We start from the raw sequence: 22,917 nt of genomic DNA, 5'->3' as shown, positions 1-22,917 counted from the left end.
TTGTTTCAACCACTTATTTATGTCAATAAGTTTACCTTTGCTAAATTCTTCTGATAGCGGATCTAGAGTCTCTCAAACAGTGATAATGGCAACATTTCAACAACTGGCTGTTTCTTCTATTACTCCATTTACATTTGAATTCAGTTTTACTTCCAGCTTTATCATTTTTCATTTCTTTGCTGTACTTTTATCTTTGTTGGCCAATTCCCTCTTTTAGTTACCCGTTTTGTAAAATTTCACATGGGTTTAGGAGGCAAGAAGGTAACACAGCTACATGCTTTGCTGTCTTTAGATAAACGAATTGAATGTGACCAGTCACCAACCAACTTTGGGGATGGAAGTGATCAGTCACTGATCATGATATACATCTCTTATTAACATAGTGCTTTGCATACTGAAGTGCTAACAAGGAAATTTGTATTTATGCAGTTGTAGTTAATACAGTGTGGTAAGTGAAATTGAAACCGTATTGTTGAAAACTGGTATTACTGAACTAAACCTATGGTAGCTGAAATTTGTGCAGATGTGAGACCTGGGAAGTAAGAGCTGCCTATAATTGGAAGAAAGTTGAACTACTTGATCAATTAAAGATATGGTCGGTGTTGATAAGATTGAAGATGTAGGACTACTTGGACTATTTGATCTCTGAGCCATTGAACGCCTGATACATTTTATGTGAAAATGTAAATTTGATCCTGTTCTTCCAGCTTCTTTAATTCTCTTAAGCGCTTCCTTAGAGAAGACCTTTCACACCATTTCTCAAAAAAAGAAACAAAACAAAACCAAAAAAAACCTAGTCGTAGTAAATAAAAACGTGAGTTTAGGAGAATGATACTGATTTATGAGTTCATTATGAAGCAACTGACATTGAAAGTTGTTTTTTTTAATTTTTATATAATGTTGAAATTCTAATAATTGAAGAAGAAAGGTGGTTAATAAGTTTTGATTCATTTAGACAGTGACTCCATTTTTATTGTCTTTGTACTAGCAAATATTTTATTAAATGTGAAAGATGAGGTCTTACTCTGTGTTGGGTGCAACTGAATGATGTTAATTTATTGTTTGATTTCTTACAGGTGAACTGGCACAGAGGTTGATCTCAAGATGCCATTAGTGAAAAGAAACATTGATCCTAGGCACTTGTGCCACACAGCACTGCCTAGAGGCATTAAGAATGAACTAGAATGTGTAACCAATATTTCCTTGGCAAATATAATTAGACAACTAAGTAGCCTAAGTAAGTATTTTTATATCAATGAAAAATATTTCTTGCAAACCAGAATGTTACGCGTTAGAGTATGAGTATTAAGAAGATGTTCTTATGATTAATTTTGGGGGGTGTTTGGTGAGAAGAATACAAAGTTATCTTGGAAAATGTAGCCATTTTAAATAAAATTAATGAGTTTTAGAATAATTTCTTCTCTGCGTGTTTCCTCTGGGAAATAAGGACAATTTTAGGAATAGGATCACATGATGGACAAGAATTACTGAAATCGTTTTTTTAAAATATGATTTGATCTATGAAAGGTAGTGCCAGGGTTGTACTTTTGCTTAGTTATCATCACTGTTACTTTTTTGGAGGCTTCATTTATTCACTGGTATCTCTCTCTTTACATGTATTTTATTAGCCTAAGGAAATATTTTTATATTATCAAATATCTAAAATTAAAAGGTGTGATGTAGTCACTGCTCAGAGAATTAGGTTAGTCAAGTGAGTTGTCTAAAGGACATTAGGAGTATGACGTGCAGCGTGCTGTGAAAATAGCAAGGAAACCTGGTCTCTCACAGACGAAAGGCAAGCAGGTTGGCCAGATAGTAAAGGCCAATGGAAGGGACAGGTAGGGGAGGAAACAGGCAAATGTGTCCCCATGATAAGACTGCAGAACAGAACTGCTAAGTTAAGGAATTAAGTAAATTATTCTAAATTTAAAATCTAGAAAATTAAAAAAATAAATCCAATCTGTCTTTTAAATCGATGGCTTAGCTTTTTAATAAGACATTTATATTTCATTTTAAAGAAAAAACAAGATGTTCTTGGCCTTAGATGTATTCTCTAAGTGGTCTTAGATTTTAGCCATACCCACCCAGATAGATTGTCCTTACAGGCAAGATGCACTCTGTTCTTTTCCTTTTAACTTTTGTTCTTTCTTTTTATAGTGGAGTACTTATACTTAGCACCAGATAAAGAGAGGTTGTTAATTTGGACATACATATATGTAGCTAGAGCGACATAAAAATTACTTTTGAGTGCTCTTGGTGAGAGCACTAAATTTCTACATTGCCTGTGAAATAGTCTTGAAAATAAAAGGATATTTATTTGAATTTAAATATATCCGTTGCCCCTTTTGGTGGTTATTTTTTCAGGTTAGTTATTGATAGTGAATTACTAACATTATTTACCTGTTTTTTTCTTGGGAAAGTCAATATAGAATATACTTTTGAGACAAGTCAAAAGTAAAGTCTTAGATATCATATTAATATATGATTAACCATATTTTTAAAGACATTTGCTGACCTTTTTTGTGACCTAGCACCAATTAAATCTAACATGACTTCATATAAAATTTGTATTACTTCATGTACATGAGTACATCGGTTAATATTAAAATACATATTAAGAGCATAGAAATGACAACAAATTTAGTTAAATTTATTTCTTAAAGTGAGTTTTGGACCTAATACAGGCATGTTGTTCTAGGTATATTCCCAATATAGATTTTAGAGCTAATATAATGATTAAGAGTGTTAATTTGCTGTACTAACCCATTTTTTTATATAACCTAAAGATGGAAACTTAAGGAATGTTCAAGTCTGGTATAATCCATATAAGTAACATCTATCAGCAAGCACTTGGTCATGTTGTAGCCAAACTCTGAAAATAGAAATACCTTGTAAAATATAACTGGTGCTTCAGATTTGGAATCCGAGACTATTGTAGACATTTTCTAAGCAGTTTGTAGAGATTCAAAAACAAAAGAAAACCCATAAATATTGTAGCAAGGTGTAATAATAATTTACTGCCCTGGAATTAAACTCTCTGGCAGCTTTCCCACTGCCATAGTTGGGAATCCAGAATTAAATTTAAAAGGCCCCTAGCTAGCCAACATAAACAAGCCCATGCACTAAAAACTATGTACATAAAATAGCCAATTGATCCTTCTCTCGGAGTCTGTTTACTCTTACTTTGATATTTCATATAGGTTTGATGATCTGATTTCCAAACATTTATGCTTCAAAACATTAAAAGAGGGAGGTATAGGGGAGATAAAAATAGAAGCAGGTATTACCTAAGCCAGTCAAAAGAAGTAGTTTACAGCAAAGGAAGAAGTGACACAAGGGAAGAAGCAATATAAAAACCGGAAAGAGGCCATTTCATGTAAAAGCAGATATTCTTACACATTTCAGGGCTGCTTTCTCACTTAGAACATTGTGATTTCATAATCAACTCATCGCTGAGTCCTCAAGAAAAGGTTAAATTAATTTTGTATTTCTACTTAAGACAGGGAAGCTTAAAATAGATTTTACATCAGTTTTCATACAAAGTAGTTAAAATAATTAATACATTAAATCATCTCTCAATTACTTAGTAAACTTGGCTGTCCAAAATGATTCTAGGTGATTGAGATGTTGGCTTTGGTAATATTGTTAGCACCAAAAGTGTTAAGAGAACACCAAAATAAAGGTCAATTGTGGGGGACATCCTCTTGTCTTAGGGGAGACCTTCCTGTCTTCTTCCTTACAAAAATGTTTTTCCTAGTAGAACACAATTCTATTTTATAATAGATAATAACTGAAAACATAGAATTCACTTTCTATAAATTTCTTGTTATACCAAAATTCTTTCCCATTTTATTGTTGTCTTATTTAACGACCGCTGAGACTCTAATTACCTGAGGGATCTTTTACCATTCTCTCTTCCCAAGGCCATCCTTCTGTTGAATACAGTCAGTTCATGCTGCCAAGATGAGCTGATAGCGTCTAAATTTGACAGATAGATAGCAAGGTAGGAGGGAGGATAAATAGATTGGCCTGATAAGACTAATTAGAAACATAGACAATAGACAGATAACACTGAACACTTTGCTGTGGGATAAAGCCATGTGGTTCTTGCCTGAAAAGAGTATACCCGATTTGAATTGAAGAGTCGAATATGATTAATACTGAAATCATTCTGAACAGTGTGAGCATGTATATAATTAAAATCATGAGTTTTATTACAGGAACTGAGAAAAGAGATAAAAATAAGGTGAAGTCATTACAGGAGGCTTGCTGAATGAAATGTGAATTGAATTGGGCCTTCAAAAAACAAAAAGAATTTGGAAAATGGAGGGGAGAGAGGAAGGAAGGCATTTTTAGCTTGCAAGAAGAATAGGCAAATGAATAGAGGCAAAAGTAACTATGTAAGGGGGATTAAAGGGACAGATGATACTGGATAAATATGGCAGACCCTGATTTTGGAAAACATAGAATATTAGTTGAGACGATTTTGATTTAGATTTTTAACATCATAGATGATAAGATAGTAAAGAGACCAAGTAGGTTCTTGAAGGGTAAGAAGTATAATACTTCTAAGGGTAATTCATATTCAGATACATGCCCAATCAATTTTACATTACAAACTGTATTCCTTTTCCCTCAAAGAGAAAGAGGAGGTAGATTTGGAAAGTAAGAAGGGATATGAAAAGAGGACAGATGGGATTTTTTTTTTATCCACTGAAGTACTTTAGTACTTAAACCTGTAGTGGGGGGAGCATAGACTCTTTTTAAAAAATCTCTTGAGAAACTGTGGGCCCTCTCTCCAGAAAAATGCAAATATATTTAAAAACCTGCATATAGAAAAAGCATTTGACAAAATACAGCATCCTTTCCTGATTAAAACCCTTCAGAGTGTAGGGATAGAGGGTACATTTCTCAATCTCATAAAAGCCATCTATGAAAAGCCTACAGCAAATATTATACTCAATGGGGAAAAGCTGGAAGCCTTTCCCTTAAGATCAGGAACATGACAAGGATGCCCACTCTCGCCACTATTATTCAACATAGTACTAGAAGTCCTTGCAACAGCAATCAGACAACAAAAAGGGATCAAAGGTATCCAAATCGGCAAAGAAGTCAAAATGTCTCTCTTCGCAGATGACATGATACTCTATATGGAAAACCCAAAAGATCCACTCCAAAACTATTAGAAGTTATAGAGCAATTCAGTAATGTGGCGGGATACAAAATCAATGCTCAGAAATCAGTTGCATTTCTATACACGAATAATGAGACTGAAGAAAGAGAAATTAAGGAATCCATCCCATTTACAATAGCACCAAAAACCATACGTTACCTTGGAATGAACTTAACCAGAGACGTAAAGGACCTATATTCTAGAAACTATAAATCACTCTTGAAAGACATTGAGGAAGACATAAAAAGATGGAAAAATACTCCATGCTCATGGATCGGAAGAATTAACATAGTTAAAATATCCATGCTACCCAGAGCAATCTATACTTTCAATGCTATCCCGATTAAAATACCAAGGACATTTTTCAAAGAACTGGAACAAATAGTCCTTAAATTTGTATGGAAACAGAAAAGGCCTCGAATCTCCAAGGAACTGTTGAAAAGGAAAAACAAAGCTGGGGGCATCACAATGCCGGATTTCGAGCTGTACTGCAAAGCTGTGATCACAAAGACAGCATGGTACTGGCACAAAAACAGACACATAGACCAATGGAACAAAATAGAGAACCCAGAAATGGACCCTCGGCTCTTTGGGCAACTAATCTTTGATAAAGCAGGAAAAAACATCCAGTCGAAAAGTCTCTTCAATAAATGGTGCTGGGAAAATTGGACAGCTACATGCAAAAGAATGAAACTTGACCACTCTCTCACACCATACACAAAGATAAGCTCCAAATGGATGAAAGACCTCGATGTGAGACAGGAATCCATCAAAATCCTAGAGGAGAACATAGGCAGCAACCTCTACGACATTGGCCAAAGCAACCTTTTCCATGACACATCTCCAAAGGCAAGACAAACAAAAGATAAAATGAACTTATGGGATTTCATCAAGATAAAAAGCTTCTGCACAGCCAAGGAAACAGTCAAAAAAACTAAGAGGCAGCCCACGGAATGGGAGAATATATTTGCAAATGACACTACAGATAAAGGACTGGTATCCAAGATCTACAAAGAACTTCTCAAACTCAATACACGAGAAACAAATAAATCAAAAAATGGGCAGAAGATATGAACAGACACTTTTCCAAAGAAGACATACAAATGGCTAACAGACACATGAAAAAATGTTCAAAATCATTAGCCATCAGGGAAATTCAAATCAAAACCACACTGAGATACCACCTTAAGCCAGTCAGAATGACAAAAATAGACAAGGCAAGAAACAACAATTGTTGGAGAGGATGTGGAGAAAGGGGATCCCTCCTACATTGTTGGTGGGAATGCAAGTTGGTACAGCCACTCTGGAAAACAGTGTGGAGGTCCCTTAAAAAGTTAAAAATTGAGCTACCCTATGATCCAGCCATTGCACTACTGGGTATTTACCCCAAAGATACAGACGTAGTGAAGAGGAGGGCCATATGCACCCCAATGTTCATAGCAGCATTGTCCACAATAGCTAAATCGTGGAAGGAGCCGAGATGCCCTTCAACAGATGACTGGATTAAGAAGTGGTCCATATATACAATGGAATATTACTCAGCTATCAGAAAAAACAAATTCTCAACATTTGCTGCAACATGGACGGCACTGGAGGAGATAATGCTAAGTGAAATAAGTCAAGCAGAGAAAGACAATTATCATATGATGATTTCTCTCATCTGTGGAATATAAGAAATAGGATGATCAGTAGGGGAAGAAAGGGATAAAGAAAGGGGGGTGATCAGAAGGGGGAATGAAACATGAGAGACTGTGGACTCTGAGAAACAAACTGAGGGCCTCAGAGGGGAGGAGGGTGGGGGAATGGGATAGGCCGGTGATGGGTAGTAAGGAGGGCACGTATTGCATGGTGCACTGGGTGTTATACGCAACTAATGAATCATCGAACTTTACATCGGAAACCGGGGATGTACTGTATGGTGACTAACATAATAAAAAATCATTAAAAAAAATAAAAAAAATAAAAACCTGCATATAATTTTCTATTGGTTTACAGATTATAAAATAAGGATCCCTGTGTTAAACTAAGCTCTTTTAAGGATGAAATTGTCTCTTCTATCTCTGTATTCCTAGCATTTTCCCTAACAGTAGTTGAATAAGTTGAATAAATGAATAATTTTATACCTGCTTTTTCTTACATTGGGACTTGGGGTGCTTTCCTTATTTGCCAGGGAAACTGTGTCTCTGGAAGTATTTCAGACACCATCCCACACCCAAAAGTTAGGTGCTTTTTTCTCTGTGTTCTGTGGCTTTTACCTTATATTATAGTAAGGGACGCCTATTGCTGACCTCCTACCCTGTATGTGGAACTCTGCCAGGTTCTCTACTCACTGTCTCCTTTTCTTATAAATTCTTTTTGAAGCAGTTATTTTTATCCCTATTTCACAGGTGAGGAAATTGATACCAAGGCCTCAAAGTGAATGGAATAAAGATTTGGACTTATTTATTAAATTGCTTTTTGTATTTGTTAAGTGTCTGTTTCTCCCTCTGTTCAAAACTCATCAATGGCAGAGACCTTCTTCCATCATTTTTATATACTCAGGGTCTGGTACAATGTCTGGCACATAAGACCTTTTCAGTTAATTTGGCTTAAAGATGTATGTGAGTAAATGAATATATACAAAATGATTCTTTTTTATTATATTTTTGTAGACATTAAAGTTCTTAATTTATTATAGAGACTTTAAAGTTCTGATTTTTTTCTTCAAGATTATTGAATCTTCCAGGACAGGAATTTTATATTCTACTTTTTGTTGCCTTCAGAAAGTCATACACCTGCCTGGCACAGGGCAAACCCTCATTAAATGCTTGTTGATTTAACTGATAATAATTGAAATACCTTGAAAAAATGCAATATTATTCAAATATAAACTAGTGAGATTAACGAATTCATTTAATAAATATTATCTCTGTCTCAGGAACTGTCTCAATAGAGCTTACTATTGAGCTAGATTTAACCTACATAGTATCCTTGGGTCTAAAATGTCTTAATTTAGGAAGACCATCAATTTTCTTTTTTATCCAAAGGTGCACATAGTAATTGACTCACCTTTATATTGTAACTATGCATTACTTTATATGTTCTAAATACACTTGAATAATGTTTTCATTATAGGTTGCCTAAACTTCTCCTGGCTTATTTACTAGACAAAAAATTTCTGTTTTTTTCTCCTTTTAGAATAGGATTATTTTTGCTTATTCTTTTTGGTAATAGAAATTTATATGACTAGAGAAAATACAGTGATTTTAGATTTATGATGCTTTTTTAGGAAAATAGAACAAGAAAATATAAAATATCTCATAAATTTTCTATGTTTTGGGCATATCTGAGACTGGTCTTCTGTTGGGCTTATGAAGACTCTTAGATTCTGCCATTTGGCCTGAAAATCAGTTCTAGTGTAGAGTTTACGAATGCTGATTTAAAAGAGGTATTATTTGTATGTACTTTTACATCGTAATGTACTGAACCTCAACAACTGGGCCTGTATAGATAAAGCAGGTAGAGTATTTGCATTTTAGGCACAGGACACTTAGCAGGAAGTAGTAGAGCTAGTATTTAAAACCAGATTTCCCAGGGTTTATGTTGTTTTCCCACTTTGTCTTAAGTTGGTTACTTTAGGGTTTAAAGTATAAACTAGTTCCAAATAAATGCCAAATTCATCAGGACAAAACTTTAAAAATGTTAAATTGTTTGATATTTATCTCTGATCACACTAAATTTTATGGTATATGTCTCATTTTGCCTAGGTAAATATGCTGAAGATATATTTGGAGAATTGTTCAATGAAGCACATAGTTTTTCCTTCAGAGTTAACTCATTACAAGAACGTGTGGACCGTTTATCTGTTAGTGTTACACAGCTTGACCCTAAAGAAGAAGAGTGTAAGTTTATTCATATTATATTTTCTTCTATGTATATATTAGATTTGGTGAGATGAGCAATATATTTAAGAACAGTATTAAACACAAGTTTATTACAAGTCTTTTTTAGCCATGGTCTTTGATGTACATGTTGTAATAAATCAGTGAATTATCTATAAATATCATTAGTATGACACGCCTGGCTTTTCTATTATCTTTTTCTTTTTTGCTTCTTCTTTTTCTATATTAAATAGCTTTTCATTTTTGGACATAAAAAATGTTTTAAAGACTTTACTTATTTTAGAGAGAGAGAGAGAGTGAGCATGGTGTGGGGGGTGGGGGGGAGGGAGGGAGAATCTCAAGCACACTCCACAGGTTGTGGAGTTCAATCTCACGACCCTGAGATCATGACCTGAGCCAAAATCAAGAGTTGGACACTTAACCAACTGAGCCATTCAGGCGCCCCTGACATAAAAAAATTTTTACCTAGACTTTTTCTCTATTTTTTCTTTTCTCCTTTATAATTTATTTGTATATTTTTGTCCTAGAAATAAAAATTGTTTGAAGGTTACTTGAAATTTTTAGGTTTTATTCTGTAAGAATATAATTCCTTTTAATATTCTTTTGTGTGTGCATATTGTTAATTGCTAAACTCTGATCTAATTATTTGAATGTTACTCCCCAGTTTAAATGATCATTTCCCCAAAATACCCAAATCGCCTGTATGTAGGACAAAAGGGTTTCTACGCCGAGTATTAAACCTGGGATATCAGGTGACAAACAATAAATTACCGTCTGAAATAATGGTAGAAACTTTAGTGGTAAAACAGCATTTTACACTTTGAATAGAATACATTGAATCCTGTTGTGTCTCAAATTCCTCTTTTTGGTTTTTTGGGTTTTTTTTTTTCTTACACAAAAAGAAATGGAACTATTCAGAACATAATTTCCACTTATTTTCCCTAGAGAATTACTTAATGTATGTCTCTTATAACCCTTTCTTCAAAATATTTTTTTGTTGAATAACATTTTTAGTACAAGTGCAAGTTATATAGTAGACCTAAACTTGAATGAAAATAATAGAAGATATCACTGGAAAAAGCAAAAAGTAGAATGTAATGATAAATGTCTTCATGATTGAACCAACTTCTTTTGATATAACCCAATTTAAAGCCTAAATAAGTAGACAAATACCATGTTAAGTTTCTATTGCTTCCAAAGAGATAAAAATCAGGACAGAACTTTTTCTCCTTAAACAGCATTATTGAGATATATTTCATACACCCTACAGTTAACCTGTCTAAAATTAAAGTGTATAATTCAGTGGTTTTTAGTATATTCACAGTGTTAAGCAACTATCAGCATAATCAGTTTTAGAACATTTTCATCACTCAAGAAAGAAACCATATACCCAGAGCAGTCGCTCCCTATTTTCCTTTTTTCCCAGCCTCTAGCAATCACTAATCTACTTTCAGTCCCTATGGATTTACCTATTCTGGACATTCTTATGAATGGAATCATATAATATGTGGCCTTTGGTGATTGACTTCTTTCATTTAGCCTGATCTTTTCATTATTGGTTCATGTTGTAGAATGTATGTACGTTTTCCTGATGACTAATGATGTTGAGCTTTTTCTCATGGCTTGTAACCATTTACAGATAAGTGATCCAGCAGGAAGTGGTAGAGCTAGGATCTAAAATCAGGGTTTAAGTGACTTATCAGATGTGTATCTTCTTTGGAGGTCCTTTTCCCATTTTTAAATTGGAATATTTTTCTTTTTCTTGAGTTATAAGAATTCTGTATATATTCTTGATCCAAGTCTCTTATCAGATATATGATTTACAAATAATTTTCTCCCATTTTGTGGGTGGTTTTTCTTAGTGATATCTTTTGAAGCATGTACATGTATGTTAATTATACTTCATAAAATTCTTGAAATAATTGTTACAAATGAAAAAATATTTTATGACCATACTTTAAAATATATAATTTACGTCCAAATTTTTTAAAGTTAAACATTAAGTTATAAATATATGCCATCTAATAATACAGAGATAGAGAGGTATTTCCTATATGTAACAGAAATAAAAACTAACAGTTAGTTTCAAAATACTGTTAAATTTTATCTTAGCACTCCAATTAAAATTGAAAACAAAAGTACACATACCAGTTAAGTACTTAAACAATATGTTCAAAAAAAATCTTAATGTGCCAGTAACTATCACAATTGTTCAGTTTCCTTTAAAATTATGGGGAGCATTGGAGAAGGATTCAGAATCTGAAAGCTGAACTGCTTAATTTGATACCATTTTGGGATGTTGGAAAGAAGAAATTTTCAAAGTTACTTAACCTAGATTTTTAAACTCAGAGTTCACATGAGATAACATTATGAATACAATACTAAATTACAGAGTGTAATATCAGTATTTTTGTTTTCTAAATTATTAAATAATTTAAGTAATGGTGAGAATTATGCATATAAACGGGCGCCTGGGTGGCTCAGTTGTTAAGTGTCTGCCTTTGGCTCAGGGCATGATCCCAGAGTTCTGGTATCAAGCCCCACATCAGGCTCCTCCGCTGGGAGCCTGCTTCTTCCTCTCCCACTCCCCCTGCCTATGTTCCCTCTCTTGCTGACTGTCTCTCTGTCAAATAAAGAAATAAAATCTTAAAAAAAAAAGAAAATATATGGAAGATGAGTTGTTAAACAAAGACCTATATAATTATATTTAATTATGTTCATAAATATTGTGTTGACTTTCTGTGTTACGTAATACTATTTAAATATCAGTTGTCATTGGCAATGGGAAGGGCTTTTGTAACAGTGGCCTGTTGGTAAGACAAATGGTAAATGAGAGCAGTTGGAGATGGAAAAGTGCTTATTAGTGGGGCACTTGGATGGCTCAGTTGGTTAAGCGTCCAACTCTTGGTTTCGGCTCAGGTCATGGTCTCAGGGTCGTGAGATCAAGCCCAGTGTTGGGTTCCACCCTCAGTGTGGAGTCTGCTTAGAGTTTCTCTCTCCTTCTCCCTTGGCCCCTCCCCTGCTCTTCTTTCTCTCTCAAATAAATAAATAAATCTTTTTTTTTTTAAGTGCTTATTACTTTATACATTCTTTACATCCTCGACTAAGAAAAGTTTGGGAGATTAAGCTGTAGGTTCCATCCTGGTTATATATTTATGGTAAATAAGTGGACTGGGTGAGTGGCAAGAATTGATCCATTTTGATTATAGAAAACAGGCCACATCTGACAGGAGCCAGAGAGCAGTGTGTGGTGTTAGGGCTAAAGGATCAGTCTCAGAGGCAGACAGATCTGGGTTTTCTGCTCTGGCTCCACTGCTTATTAACTATTTTGCCTTGGGCCAGTTATATAGTTTCCTAGCCTTGATTTTCTTATGTTTAAAATGGAATAATCATTTCTATTCTCATTGAATTGTTGCAAAGAGTAAGTCTATAGTCTATACTCATTAAGTATCTCTTACATCATTAGTTAGCGATAGTGCGGAAAAAATTTTTTTCCTTCTCTGAATTTTATTTTGGTGTTTTTGAGTGTGTTACAAATCATGCAGCAGGGGAATTGCTGCCAAGACAGTCATGGTGTGGCCGTTGCAGAGCCATGTTGCTCCAACTATTCCATAGATCCAAATGTACGTTCATGCTGAGTGAATTTTACTTGTGAAGATGATAGAGATATTATTTTAGGGAGAAAATAATTTAAGAATTGTTTAGTACTGGCCTTGCTATGGTATAAAGCATTTATCTACATACTTAAAGCCATATTAAATATATAAGAAATCGCCTACTTTTTTAATATGAGAAAGTCATTCTAAGAGTTAAGAATGTACTAATTTGATACATTTCTTATTTTAACATGCTGCATAGTCCAAAAGAAAATGAGTAAAGGAAGTTATTTTAGGTTATCATGTATGTGATGGAGCTCTGCTAGTTACCGGAGATACTGATGTACAAGACAGTGTCAGTCTTCAAGAGTTTATAGCTAAGTAGAGATCCTTATAGTATAAGATAAAAGATAAGTGAAGTAGATGAAGATAAGGATTGCCTGGTACTTGAAAATATTTTCTTTACAGTAAAGTTTGTTTTAAGTCAAAGCATATGTATAATATTTATAGTCTAGAGAGCATAGAGGTCAATAGTATGTTTAGCAAGAATGCCACTGAAGACTAAGCAATTCCTTCAGTGTCATTGGTATAAGCTAAATAAAAGTAACAAAGGGAAATGGGAAAAAAGATTATTGGAAAAAAGATTATTAAAAAAAGGAAGAAGAAAACGTGGGTTAGTGGGGGCTGGGGATGGTAAGTAGGAAAAAGATGTTTGATGGGAAATGTGGATAATGCTTCAGGTATCAGTAGAGCTTTTTGACCCTTAGAAATCAAAGGGGCCTTCAGACTTACCTGGTTAGAATGATACTGGGATATAATGATAGAGCCTTCAAAATGTTCCTGAGTCACAAGCCACTACAGTCACAACTTCCTGAGCTTGCTGACTCTTAAACGCAGTGTGTGGTGAATCTGTACTTGTGTTTAATCCACTTAGTAAAACAAAGTACATTTTTGATTTTTGTTTTAGTGTCTTTGCAAGATATAACAATGAGGAAAGCTTTCCGGAGTTCTACAATTCAAGATCAGCAGCTTTTCGACCGCAAGACTTTGCCCATCCCGTTACAGGAGACCTACGATGTTTGCGAACAGCCGCCGCCTCTCAATATACTCACTCCCTATAGGTCAGTGGGCTAAGCGATACGAAGGCTGGCGGGGTATTGCGGACCTGCAGTCCAATCAGTAGCAGTCTACCTTTAAATGCTAAATCCCCAAACACTGTTTACGTCACTGGGCTTTTTACCAGCACGGAGAACCCTCCTCATCCACCACCTTTAGAAAAGTTTTGCTTTATTCACTAGGCGCGTTCTCAAGATTCTGGCATACAAAAGACAAGACTTACTCAAGGGAGTTGTTTTGAGAAGTGTTATTAATCAAAGCCAGTGGCAAACTTACTAATATGAAGGGGCAAGGAGTTACTATCTTTTTAATGTAACAGCTGGTCAGATGAAAAATAAAAAATGAAGGGCTCAAAATTCCATCATGCTAACAAAATAAATATCATTTTGGTTTGTTCATGCCTACTCTTGATCTTATGCATTAACTTTTTACAAAGCGTATATGTGGTATCTATTTTAAATTTTTTTTTACCATTTAAAATCTCGAATTCCTCAGGCTTTCTTTAGGGGTACTTCCACATGATTTATTAAATGAGTAATTTAAGATACACAACACATATCCTGAATAAAATGGTATTCAGATATTTATTTGAAACTGTTTTGTCAGTATGCAAGTCATTGGGTGAAAATAACTGTTACTACTAGAATGAGTTTTAAAGGATATTTTTAGGGTTTGGTGAAATAATAAGCAAATTAGAGTATTGGCAGAAACCCTGTGTAATTTCTCTATTCTAAATGATATTATTGTGTTTTATCTTTGGCAGAACCTTTTGTAACTATTGGAATTTCCCAAAGGACTTTTAGAAAAGTTGGTATTCAGCACAAGTTAGGGATGAAAATTGTCCAGCTGTTCTTCAGATTAGTAACACCAACTCTGAAAAACACCTGGTTTTCCATTTTCCTTAGTTTTTTTTGTCTGATTTGTGAGAAATACTTTATTAATGCAGCATTCTAATTTATTTTGTCAGTATTTTTACACATGCTATATTTCATTAATGTAAGAGAAAAACATTTAGTAAAATTATTCTGATTGCCTCTCTAAGTCTTACTGATGTATGTTTTAATTGATATTTTACATTTCAGAGATGATGGTAAAGAAGGTTTAAAGTTTTATACCAATCCTTCGTATTTCTTTGATCTATGGAAAGAAAAAATGTTGCAAGATACAGAGGATAAGAGGAAGGAAAAGAGGAAACAGAAGGTATTACAAGAGATTCAAAAAATTGAAGTTAGTTTTCATGTATTTGTGTTTTGTTGCATACAGAGAACTTTATTAAGCTTGTATCTTGACAGTTTTATACTGAAGTCTTTATAAGCACACAGGAAGATCACAGTCTAATGGGGGAGCAGATGAGCAATCAGATTATTATAATATGGTATGATAAATGCCATACCAGAGGTATGTGTAGAGGGTTTAGGTAGCACAAAACAGCACCTGCTTTAGCCAGAGGACAGGGTTGGCAAATACTTTCAACAAAGCTTATAATAAATATTGCAGGACAAATAGGAATTAAGTGGACCAGAGAAGAGCAGAGCATTCTGGCAAGAAGAGACGAAGGAATATTGTGCAGATATTGGCAAAGTAGATTAAGCTATATTTTCTTACCACAGATCATATCCTAAATGTTTTGGAAAGATTATTATATTCTCACTAAATTCCTGTTATCTGTCTGCTGTGTTGCCATTTTCTACTTTGTAATAAAATTCACTTGGATCTGCGTTATTCCATGTTGATGATAACTGGAAATAAAGGAGGAGGAAGCAAAATTGGGATTTAGGCAGAATTATGAAGGAGGCAAAATCTGTTTTCATCATCCCTCTGTTTCTCTTGTAACTCTCTCTCCTCTCCTCCCTTTCCCCCATAATGCCCTCATGTTACTATTTTCTGTACTAGACAGTATCCCGGTGCTCTAGCCAGAGTTTACGAACAGTGACTGGCAGCTCAGATTATGCCTGCCGCCAGTGTTTTGTTTGACAAACACAGTGGTTTTAAAATTCTTGAACTAGAAAGCCTTGGGTGGACATGCCTATTTTTTCATTGCAATCCCCATCTTACTCCTGACTTCTTCATTCATGTATGTGTTCTGCTTGGCCCCTTTGGGCATTGGACTTTGTTATACCAACCCTAGACCACTCTATGCTTTCTCCCACAATTTGAATTATTTTGTGTTGTATTTTTTGAATACCCTGTTTTCTGTTGAGTGACACAGTTTACTATGGGTTAATTGGATAATTGTATTGGCTAGCTAATTTGTCACTTTCCAGATTACAAAGCCTTAATAATTAATTTTCAGGCTATGGTTAGAGTTAGTGCCATTAATGGTAGAAATTTCACTCATTATAGCAAAAACTAATAGATGTGGGGGCAGAGTTGGTGAATCTTTTTTCATCTGAAAGGACTTTCTGACCTCAAATTTTATTATTTAGGCATACTATTTTTATCTGGTGCATCAATTCAAATTAGAGGTTAAAAAAACATGACAAGAAACTGGGATTGCAAGCAAGCTAGCTAAGATTTAATTCTGAATGTACAAATGAACTGTCTCTGTGTTACTTTAACTATATTACGATGGCATGTCTTTTTCAGTATTAATGGTAGAATTTTATTTTGATTGTTATAACTTCTTTTTAAAAACTTAGCAGTTCAGCATTTGGCTTTGTTTCAATACATCTGTTATAGCAGAAAAATCTAGATCGTCCTCATGAACCAGAAAAAGTGCCAAGAGCACCTCATGACAGGCGGAGAGAATGGCAGAAGCTGGCCCAAGGTCCAGAGCTGGCTGAAGATGATGCTAATCTCTTACATAAGCATATTGAAGTTGCTAATGGCCCAGCCTCTCATTTTGAAACAAGGTTTCTTTTCTTTTATTCGTTTTTTAACAAAATTAACGATAAAATACTGGCTTTATTTCTATTATCTGTGCCTCTTGAGTCTTAGGTCCTGAACCGTTGAACCAGCAGACCCTGCTTTAGCTATAGAAATAATTTTGAAACCCTGATCACTGTGAGCCTACTAAAGTCTGATCTTGGGCAGGTCGTTTTCATACCTAGATTTTAATTTTGTCATCTATAGAAAGAGGTGGTTGGAATAGATGATTTTTGGGGTTGTTTTAGCTTTCATATGAAGTGTCAGTGCTCTCTCTCAATATTTCAGGCAGAGTCTGCTAGAATTTCATAATAGAGGAATGGGGTCTAGAATTTTTTTGAAGTATTACCAATTCACTACATATAAAATAGGAGCTGAGAAAGGGTAATATTTTGTTCCTTTTTCTTTTTCCTGACTCCCTTTCTATGCCACATCTCCCACCTGAGTTACATCGGGACTTTTAAACAAAATTACTCATCCCCTCTTGCAGAACTATAGTATCGGTCTTTTTCCTTTCTCAGTAGCCATGGCCCCATCTAAGTAATATGCTACCCTATCTAAACATTGCACTAGCATTCTCTCTGTAAAGGAATTTGTGTATAGTTGAAGGAGTATAGTTATTGTTATATATATTATAGTTAATGATTTTTGAATGGAAACGAGCTTAAAGTTTTCTTTCGAATAATACATGTAAATTATTAGGCTAATATCTTGGCCGGGTTTAGGAATAAGATATATGTAAGATACTATTTATATGCATTACTGAAAGAAAAAGACCAAAAGAATTGAGATTTAATTTAAAAAGTAATCCATAGATAAACACTTTCTTCTACTACTGTTAAGTAATTATGGTATTACCTGACGCAGTAGTGTAAGTAAAATACAGTTGATCCTTGAACAATGTGGGAGTTGGGGGCACCAATCCCTTGTGCAGTCAAAAATCCACATGTACCTCTTGACTCCCCAAAAACTGAACTATAATAGCCTAGTTGACTGGAAGCCTTACTGAGAACGTAAACAGTCATTTAACACATATTTTGTATGTTATCTGTATTATATACTGTATACTTATAATAAAGTAAGCCACAGAAAAAATGTTAAGAAAATCATAAAGAAAATACATTTACAGTGCTGTACTGTAGAAAAAAAAAACTCACATATGTGGACATGTTCAGTTCAAACCTGTGTTCAAAGTCAGCTGTATTTTCTAACTTACTTTGTGTACATTCATCCCCAGCACGCACTACAATCAGTAAATATTTATAAATCTAAAATTTTACTTAAATCTGATCTTAAGTCACATGTTGCTTTGTTACTCAGTTCTATTTTCTGAGTACCCTACCACCTGTAAAAACACCAAAAAGACAAAACCATGTAGTTAGCCATCTCTGTGATGCTAGTATCATGGAGGGCTTTCTCACTGATAGAAGACATTTAGAAGTCATTTAGGTTCAAGAGAACAATGAGATATCCTGATGGTAGAAAATTCCAGTTTTCGGGGCGCCTGGGTGGCACAGCGGTTAAGCGTCTGCCTTCGGCTCAGGGCGTGATCCCGGCGTTCTGGGATCAAGCCCCACATCAGGCTCCTCCACTAGGAGCCTGCTTCTTCCTCTCCCACTCCCCCTGCTTGTGTTCCCTCTCTCGCTGGCTATCTCTATCTCTGTCGAATAAAATAAAATAAAATAAAATCTTTAAAAAAAAAGAAAGAAAAAGAAAATTCCAGTTTTCATATTCTAGCTTTTTGTCATTGGCATCATGTTTTAAAGGAAAAAAATGAAATAGAGGCAGATAGCTTTGAACACAATTTGCCAAAAGTTACTTTCTTTTCTTGTTATAAGATTCTATATGTAATACTTTTTATCCTTGTGAATTGAATTAGTATTACATTATAAAATAATAAAATAGCTGCAAAGAAAGATTGCACTGTGAGCAGCATACTTTGTTTTAAAAGTGGTAATAAATTTCTGAAGCTTCTAAGTAGTGGTTAAAATACTGACATTCAAAGGATACATGTTAAATATCTCCTGTAGAACACTTTACTCCACCAGTAATTCAAGAAAAGTACACTGATATTGTATTTTTTTCTTTTTTTTTAGACCTCAGACATATGTGGACCATATGGATGGCTCTTACTCACTTTCCGCCTTGCCATTTAGTCAGATGAGTGAGCTTCTGACTAGAGCTGAGGAAAGGGTCCTAGTCAGACCCCACGAACCTCCCCCACCTCCACCAATGCATGGAGCAGGGGATGCCAAACCCATACCCACCTGTATCAGGTATGTTGGGACAGGCACATGATATTTGTTCTCAGGGGTTGGTAACTTTTTTCTTTAAAGAATGTTGGTAAATATTTTACATTTTGTGGGTATACGTTCTCTGTCACAGCTACTCAGCTCTGTCATTGTTGCATGGAAACAGCCACAGACTATACATAAATAAATGCCTGTTTGTGTTTCAACAAAACCTTATTTACAAAAACAGAGAGCAGTTCAGGTTTGGCCTGTGGGACATCATTCACCAGCCTCTGATAAAAGCGGACCTGTTCTCGCGGGGAAAATTTAGTGAATGAGCATTTAAAGATTAAAGTGTGTTTCATTTTATTGTGGCTTTATTATCAAGCACATGATGTGCAGTGTATTAATAAAAATTAAGAATTTTTGGAATATGGTAAGGGACTAAGAAATGGGACCCAAAGATGTGATTCTAAGTGTTAATTTGGTCTTATGGGGAATACTCTGAGAATCTGAGAGAAAAGAGGCAATAATCTTTCAGTAAAGCAGTTTTGAAGTTTAATATTGTCCATTGTTATCCAGATTATAAAATTTTTAATAGGTAAATAGAGACCAGCTTTATAATTTTCTTTAAACAAATCAGCCTTCTATCACTGAGTCATTTGATGTTCCATCCTCAGGAAGGAAGAGAGCCATACATTTCCTTTTGTGGCTTGTAGTTAGTTGTTATTGATTTAACTGAAATGACATATGATGAGTCTTAATAGCTTCAGTATCAGTGCAGCATTGTAATGGCCACAGGTATTGCTGCAAATATTGTAATATGATGAATGTTGAGTCATTATAAAGACTCCTCTTACAGCATAAAATTGAACATTTTTTTTATCAAAGTAAGCATAAAATGCTTGAGTGTATATGACAGGTGCATGGGAGGATGAGACTGTTTAGAATATTACAGACAAAAGCACCACCTACTGATTTTCTTTTTGGTGTATTCCCTTCATCCTGAATTCTTAAGAATTTTTAATTTCTCTAGGAACATGTTAATGCATCTACCCTGATATAATTACTGATAGTCATATCTTTCCTGTGGTTAGTTCTTTCTCTTTTAATAACTTGCTAGGGTTTCTCTTTCATTTCAGTTCTGCTACAGGTTTGATAGAAAATCGCCCTCAGTCACCAGCTACAGGCAGGACACCTGTGTTTGTGAGCCCCACCCCCCCACCTCCTCCTCCACCTCTTCCATCTGCCTTGTCAACTTCTTCATTAAGAGCTTCAATGACTTCAACTCCTCCCCCACCAGTACCTCCCCCACCTCCACCTCCAGCCACCGCTCTGCAAGCTCCAGCAGTGCCACCACCTCCAGCTCCTCTTCAGATCGCCCCTGGAGTTCTCCACCCAGCTCCTCCTCCAATCGCACCTCCTCTAGTACAGCCCTCCCCGCCAGTAGCTAGGGCTGCCCCAGTGTGTGAGACTGTACCAGTTCATCCACTCCCACAAGGTGAAGTCCAGGGGCTGCCTCCACCCCCACCACCGCCTCCTCTGCCTCCACCTGGCATTCGACCATCATCACCTGTCACAGTTGCAGCTCTTACTCATCCTCCCTCTGGGCTACATCCAGCTCCATCTGCCGCCCCAGGTCCCCATGTTCCATTAATGCCTCCATCTCCCCCATCACAAGTTATACCTGCTTCTGAGCCAAAGCGCCATCCGTCAACTCTACCTGTGATCAGTGACGCCAGGAGTGTACTTCTGGAAGCAATACGGAAAGGTAACTTCCTCATGGCCATTAAAAGCATTGCTATGGTAGCATTAGAATCTTTTAAATATTTGACACAATAACGTTTTCCTCACTTATAAACTTTTAAATGATCATATTTTTGCACAAATGGTTTTTAGAAAGGAAAGTTATGTTCAATGTATATTTTAAATCACTTTCCAGAAAATATACCACATTTAATTATCTTATTTTCATACTTTAGTAGGGATTTTTAAAATGTTTATTGAATAAATGAGAAATTAAAAGTATCAGACTTATAAGTTTTAGAAAATTTAGTTAAAACCCTTTATATTATGTTTAATATATACATTAACTCCTTTAAAAATGGTATTTTCTTCAGTGTTAAGGCTGTCCATTTGGTGTATCCGTGACATGTGCTCTTCCAAATGCCTTTATAGAATTAAAGTTCCTCCGTTAGTAACAAAGGAAAGACCTCTCGTATTCATTCGTTTATTCAGCCAGCATTTCCTGGGCACCTCTACTATAAGCCAGGCCCTGACAGTATAGAATGAATAACTGTGCCTTTCCCTCAAGTACTGGGGAGAATAAAACCACAGAAAATATACTCAACAACATTTATTTGACTTTTTGGGGGAGTGCTGAGTAGGGAGGCACAGTAAACCATCATGGCTAAATAAACTGTAGATATTCACTGTGATAGCTGGTAAGTTTGACCAACTAGTTTTACAGATAATGAAAGAATTAATTGACCAAATTAATATGATTCTCAATATGATCGCTTCAAATTCTTTTTAATAGATCTTGCTTTTCATTTTCCTATTAGTATTTCTCACATGTGTTTGATTTTATACTAGAAAGATTAATCATATGTAGTATTTAGTGTTTTAGTTTACAACGAATGCTTCGGTTATTCTATGTCAGGTATTCAGCTACGCAAAGTAGAAGAGCAACGTGAACAGGAAGCTAAACATGAGCGCATTGAAAATGACGTTGCCACCATCCTGTCTCGCCGTATTGCTGTGGAATATAGTGATTCAGAAGATGATTCAGAATTCGATGAAGTAGATTGGTTGGAGTAAGAAAAATGCATTGATAAATATTACAAAACTGAATGCAAATGTCCTTTGTGGTGCTTGTTCTTTGAAAATGTTTGGTCATTCCAGTGTTTTGCTTTCTTTTCCTTATGATAAATAACCCTTTTCCTCCATAATTTTTGATTTCTAAGAAAAATATTAGCATACATTTCAAACTAAATGTTTTACAGTGGCTTATCTTTTTTATTTTTCCCTGAAAAGATAATTTGGTCAAATAAACCACTAAGTATTAAGCATGGACAGCTGTTGTTAGAGTAGCAGATTCAGTTTTTTGATATATCTTAATTGTGCACTTTGTGAATTTTAATTTAAAGAAAGCAACTGAGATTGAAATCTTGAGGGCAGCTGTATCTATTAATGAGCCTTATTCCATTTCCTGATGTTTTAAAAGAAGAAACACTGCCTTGATTATATGAATACACTCAGAAAGTACATTTAGCTAGTAGTATTGAATTCTCTTAAAGGAATGCTTGAATTTTTTTTAATTATTGTTTTACCGTTTTTAAATACTTGCCTTATTTGAATGTTTAGCAGTACCCCCTTCCCACTTATATATTGTGTGGTACGATTTTGCTTGCCTATAAGAGTTTAAAAAATTTCCATGTGAAATACTCTGACATAAACATACATGTAACTTACATTAACTGTTAAGAATAACAGTCCGATTTAATAAATGGCTCATTTTAAAGGTTCATGGGTGTTGCTCTTTGAATAAAACTATTTCTGGTAATTTATCAAATTTATATAAAGTAGGCTTTTAATACATAATCATAAGCAAAAAATTTTAAAACCACTTAAGCTATATAATTTCCTCTTAATTATACAGATTCATGTTGTCTAGTATGTAAGGTAGCTTTTATATTATTTTTTCTTAAGTTCACAAAATCAGTATTTTTCAACTTCTTATGCTCTTAAATTAAAATCTCAATGTGCTGTCTAATTTCAACACACCTTGACCAGTTTAACAGCATTCTTGAAATTTTATTTTGCAATGAAAAAGTGAGTTAATGTTTACACAATCTAGATTTAAGGATGGAGGGAAAGCAGCATTAATATTAGATTATTTTATGTGAAGTTTTTGTAGTTGGACTGTAAAAGTGACTACAGTCTTCATCCTTTTACAGTGCAATTTCTAGCTCCTCCTATCAAGAAATGGGTTCTTTTCCCACCCCACCTTGGATCTGAGTGTTGCTGAGACTTGTTCTAGCCAGTAGCATTGT

General features: G+C 34.9%; 1 protein-coding gene across 5 annotated transcripts in view; it reads left to right on the top strand.

The window, feature by feature from the left end:
- The window catches only part of WASF1 (WASP family member 1), a 67,227-nt gene extending 44,838 nt beyond the window's left edge, over window positions 1–22,389 (top strand). For 4 of the 5 annotated variants that reach the window (XM_045798464.2, XM_087865378.1, XM_045798463.2 and 1 more), the window contains 8 exons: window positions 1,077–1,237; window positions 8,920–9,054; window positions 13,618–13,771; window positions 14,849–14,966; window positions 16,446–16,618; window positions 18,728–18,907; window positions 20,005–20,633; window positions 21,525–22,389. In XM_045798464.2, the coding sequence (XP_045654420.1) occupies window positions 1,105–1,237; window positions 8,920–9,054; window positions 13,618–13,771; window positions 14,849–14,966; window positions 16,446–16,618; window positions 18,728–18,907; window positions 20,005–20,633; window positions 21,525–21,682 (1,680 nt within the window). In that variant the 5' untranslated portion in view covers window positions 1,077–1,104 and the 3' untranslated portion in view covers window positions 21,683–22,389. The remainder of the gene's footprint in view (window positions 1–1,076; window positions 1,238–8,919; window positions 9,055–13,617; window positions 13,772–14,848; window positions 14,967–16,445; window positions 16,619–18,727; window positions 18,908–20,004; window positions 20,634–21,524) is intronic. The other variant, XM_087865380.1, reaches the window with a different exon arrangement.
- The last annotated feature ends 528 nt before the right edge of the window (window positions 22,390–22,917 follow it).

Source organism: Ursus americanus, chromosome 11 (assembly GCF_024610735.1).
Source record: "Ursus americanus isolate L20-20 chromosome 11, mUrsAme1.1.p, whole genome shotgun sequence".
In the NCBI taxonomy this organism is placed as follows: domain Eukaryota; kingdom Metazoa; phylum Chordata; class Mammalia; order Carnivora; family Ursidae; genus Ursus; species Ursus americanus.
The sequence above is the reverse complement of the archived record's forward strand: the minus strand, read 5'-3'. Positions and strand labels throughout refer to the sequence as shown.